At 41.0% G+C, this 4,449-nt stretch overlaps 1 protein-coding gene across 1 annotated transcript; it reads left to right on the top strand.

Annotated features, from left to right (window-relative positions):
* The first annotated feature begins 431 nt into the window (after positions 1-431).
* LOC124037126 (proteasome subunit alpha type-7-like) lies at positions 432-2,820 on the top strand. Its single transcript, XM_046351783.1, has 7 exons — positions 432-635; positions 1,011-1,137; positions 1,291-1,415; positions 1,599-1,721; positions 1,936-2,055; positions 2,296-2,358; positions 2,459-2,820. Exons 1-7 carry the CDS (start codon positions 534-536, stop codon positions 2,552-2,554), a joined length of 756 nt encoding a protein of 251 aa, XP_046207739.1. The 5' UTR covers positions 432-533; the 3' UTR covers positions 2,555-2,820.
* Positions 2,821-4,449: the final 1,629 nt, after the last annotated feature.

The following is a 4,449-nucleotide window of genomic DNA, read 5'->3' on the forward strand; positions in this document are numbered from 1 at the left end:
GACTGTCCAGTCGGTGTGGATAGGTGCGTGCTCCCTCTGCTGTCTCCTGAAGTACACAAGATTGTTACTATAATTATGAATAGTAGCCTTGTAACTGTTGTTACCATGACAGCTATCTAGTAATCATTACGTTTAATGCTGTCAACAATAAGGTCAATGCTATAATATAATTTGTGCTATGAAGGCAATTCACTTCATTTATTTTTTCATATTGTTAAACTAAGTCTGCTAACATTTCATCATAAAATTTTACGAATTTCGACCACTTGTATTATTTTTCACGATCTTAATTCCAGACCTGTATTTTGAAGGAAAATCACAGAGGTCACGGCCTTATGCCTGCTTAGTCTGGCTTGTTCTTGCTGGTGGAACGGACGTGATGGTATCAAACGCACCGCCCTTTCAGCGTTTCCATATCAGCGCATGCGCAAATTGGTACCATTCCAAAGCTGTCATTGGTCCAAAGCCTTAGCGGGTTGTTTAGCTAACAGGTGAACACTTCGTATTTTTCATTTATTTAACTTTTCTTAGTTATGGCCGCTAGATATGATAGAGCTATAACGGTCTTTTCTCCCGATGGACACCTGTTTCAAGTGGAATATGCGCAAGAGGCTGTGAAAAAAGGCTCGACTGCGGTGAGTGTTATTAGCTAACTAACGTTAGCTTAACTAAGCAAGCTAGTTGGCTAGCTACTTGAAGTTGCGTTTAGTTTCCAGTCTTAACTAAGATACTTCAGTTGCTTTGTGAAGTCGAATTGACGGTGGATTGTAGTTTTAGCTGCAGAGAAGCATCTTGCTCATTTTCAAGCTAGCTAGTTACATAGTTAGCAGATAGTTAACGTTACTTACACATTGGGGCCAGCATGACTTGCATGTTGTTGCTAACCTGCCAACTATCCCAGCTTGCTAAAGTTGCCGAACAGTTCGTCTTTATGCTCATCTCAGAAAAATGATTTCTGTATAACCTCATATGAAGCTATGCAGACTAAGCATTATTCTTAATGTGTACAGGTTGGCATCCGTGGTAAAGACATTGTCGTTCTGGGTGTTGAGAAAAAGTCTGTCGCTAAACTCCAAGAGGAGAGGACTGTACGCAAGATCTGTGCACTGGATGATCATGTGTGCATGGCATTTGCAGGTAATGGGAATAGTTATCATTTAGCCTGTGCTTTGTATTTCAGATGCAAGGCCTGCTTTTTAGTGTGTGGAGAGTAGGTGTTTTGTGTTGGTTTTGAGTAATAGGCCTGAAATGTATGACGTGTCTAATATGGTCTTTCTCCTGTCCTTCCAGGTCTGACGGCAGATGCTCGTATAGTTATCAACAGAGCCAGGGTAGAGTGTCAGAGCCACAGGCTCACTGTAGAGGACCCTGTTACGGTGGAGTACATCACACGCCACATCGCTACACTCAAACAGGTAGGCTGCACGCTGTAGTGAAACACTGCAACAGAAAATTAAAGTGAGTTTCTTATTGGTAGTGGTAGTCATCTCTGTTTCACTTCTCTACCATTTGGTGCCTAATGAACATGACCCTGGTATTTTCTCACACACAAACACCTTGAGTAAGAATGTATCTCTCTCTTAACCCTCCTCCTCCAGCGCTACACGCAGAGTAACGGGCGAAGACCCTTCGGTATCTCTGCTCTAATCGTGGGCTTCGACTGTGATGGAACCCCACGGCTGTACCAAACCGACCCGTCTGGAACATACCATGCCTGGAAGGTGTGTGGCAGACAGTGGCCTCATGTCTGGCTTTATGGATAGAAAGCAGAACACACATGCCCACACTAGTACTGGCTTTATTCAACCTATTTGAGTTTTTTAAGAAATTGTTTAGTATATTGCCTTGGATGTGTGGTTTAATCAGTCAAACTGTTTTGTAAGGTTACTTGCTTAGCTTTTTTTGTTGGTCACCTCTCCATCTACTCTTCTGCAGGCTAATGCTATCGGTCGCAGTGCAAAGACTGTCCGGGAGTTTCTGGAGAAGAACTACACAGAGGAGTCCATCGCCACTGACAACGAGGCTATAAAGCTGGCCATCAAAGCCCTTTTGGAGGTAGGCTAGTACAAGCACCAGCACTTGCCTGATCCACACTATATGGCCAAGGCGAGCTGTACTAGGCTAACCTGATTACGTGTCCACTATAGTTGCTGGAAAGGACTGTGAAATGAAAATATCTATGCCGGCAACTATGGTTTGGGTCTGTTCTATAGTGTAAATCGGGCAACTAAATCACCCATGGTGGTTGATGGTAATGAACAACAGCATGCTGACCTCCTGACCCTATTCTCACAGGTCGTCCAGTCAGGAGGAAAGAACATTGAGCTGGCTGTGATCAGGAGAAATCAGTCATTGAAGGTACACGCACTAATAGCTCAAAAGCAGTTAACTGATTTATTCTCTGGATGGATGGATTTTGTAATCATTACTAATTCCCTGTTTTGTACATATTTTTCAGCTTTTGGAGTCTAAAGAAATTGAAACCCTTGTGACTGAAATCGAGAAGGAGAAAGAAGAGGAGGCAGAGAAGAAGAAGCAGAAGAAATCAACATAAATCAAATTGGTCTTTCACATCACCTGTTTTCACTTTGTGTGAGGATAGGATACGTTTCAATTCAGGGTGACTGCATTCAATACCCACTGTATCCAACAACACACACTCCTGTCTCCATTTATTTTGTAGTGTGGTTACATTAGCTATGACCATTCTGTTCACTTATGTTAGCACATTACCCTGAACTGAAGTATTTGACTCCAAAAATAATGCGTTTTATTAATGTAATATTGAACAATAAAATATTCACCTTTTTGTATTTTCAATTGACCAAATGTCTCATTTACATGTTATCAAGGATTGAGAACAAAAAACAACTTTCTCCCTCAGGACTTGATCTGTATGCAAGTGCTTACTCTAAATAGCAAATAGAATAGAGCCAAGAGATGAGAATTGTTATGCATTTTTTGCAAATGGGATAGCATTGGCCAATTTAGTTGTATAGCGTACCTTTATGTGCAAATAATAGGTTCCAGAATTTCTATAGTGAAACTGAATATGGTTCATGTGTTCACCTTTGGGGATGCTGGGCTTGCAGGCAGCATCAATTCTGGAAACCAGTTTATTGAATTTTTTTTGTTAGTCAGGCAAGAACACATTACAAAACCACTGTACACGTCTAAATAATACAAGATGACAGATCACATTTCATCATTCATCAAAGATTGCATTGTAATATTCTATAGTCAGTTTCACCACAGGTTTTAAAGAGGTGTGGCAATTTGTCTTTTCTGGGGCTTGGGAGTTTTTCCTTATCTCATGACCTGGTCAGGTTAAATTTTGGGTCCTATATTTGTAGTCTACAGTGCAACAAAATATTATTATTATACACTGAACAAAATGAGCTGTTTCATGAGCTGTAATAAAAGATCCAAGAAATATTCCATAAATAGAAAAAGCTTATCAAAAATGTTGTGTAAAAATTTATTACATGCCTGTTGGTGAGCATTTGCCAAGATAATCCATCCACCAGCCAGGTGTGGGATATCAAAAAATGGATTATACAGCATGATCATTAAGGGAGTGTGCAATTAGCATGCTGACTGCAGGAATGTTCACCAGAGCTGAAAATGACATTTTAATTTATCTTCCTTAATAGGCTGACACCACTTGCGTGTGTGAGTGTTGCAAAATAAATTTAGAAATCTATGTTATTCAATTATTGCACCCACACTGTTTGCGTGCGCCATCGAGTGTCTGCTTTGCCAAGGGCTAAAATAGAAATAAGTTATATTTCTGATGCAGATCTCGCTGCAAGTCCTGCCTCTCCCATCTCATTGGTTCATAGAAGCAGGTACTGAAAGACAACGGAGGTCGGTGGCGGTAATGCACCTAATTTATATAAGTTGCCAATTGCAATATAAAGTCCAGAGAGGAAGCAGCCTGGAAGGAGGAGAGATGACTAGAAACGATTCGGTTGACCGTTTAATGTGTGTATTAATTGTCGGAGTAGAGGACCTTGTGCATTTCAGGTAAAATAACAACTCAATGTTTATATCCCATGACAAATTAGCTAGCAACAGCAAGCAATCTAAATAGGACAAATTAGCTTGCAAGTGCAAGCTAGCTAGCTAAATTACCATACATGTTTAATGCTTTTCAACCTGTCCCGAAATTAATGTAATTGGTTCAGAGTTTGTTTTGAAATTTTAACCTGCGTGTCGTGATCGCGTTTGGTGTGGGGGGACAAAATAAATTTATGCACGATGATGCACGCACGCAGCCGTATTAGGTTCCGTGTAAGCCCCCCTCCGTATTCGAGAATTTGAGACTACGTCCAACTGGCCTCACAACCACAGACCGCGTGCAACTATGCCAGCCTAGGACCATCTGCATCCTCATTGTCCATCGGCTTCGTAACTGACTTCAGTGGGAAAATGCTTACCTTCGATGGA

Source organism: Oncorhynchus gorbuscha, linkage group LG06, assembly GCF_021184085.1.
Source record: "Oncorhynchus gorbuscha isolate QuinsamMale2020 ecotype Even-year linkage group LG06, OgorEven_v1.0, whole genome shotgun sequence".
Taxonomy (NCBI): Eukaryota; Metazoa; Chordata; class Actinopteri; order Salmoniformes; family Salmonidae; genus Oncorhynchus; species Oncorhynchus gorbuscha.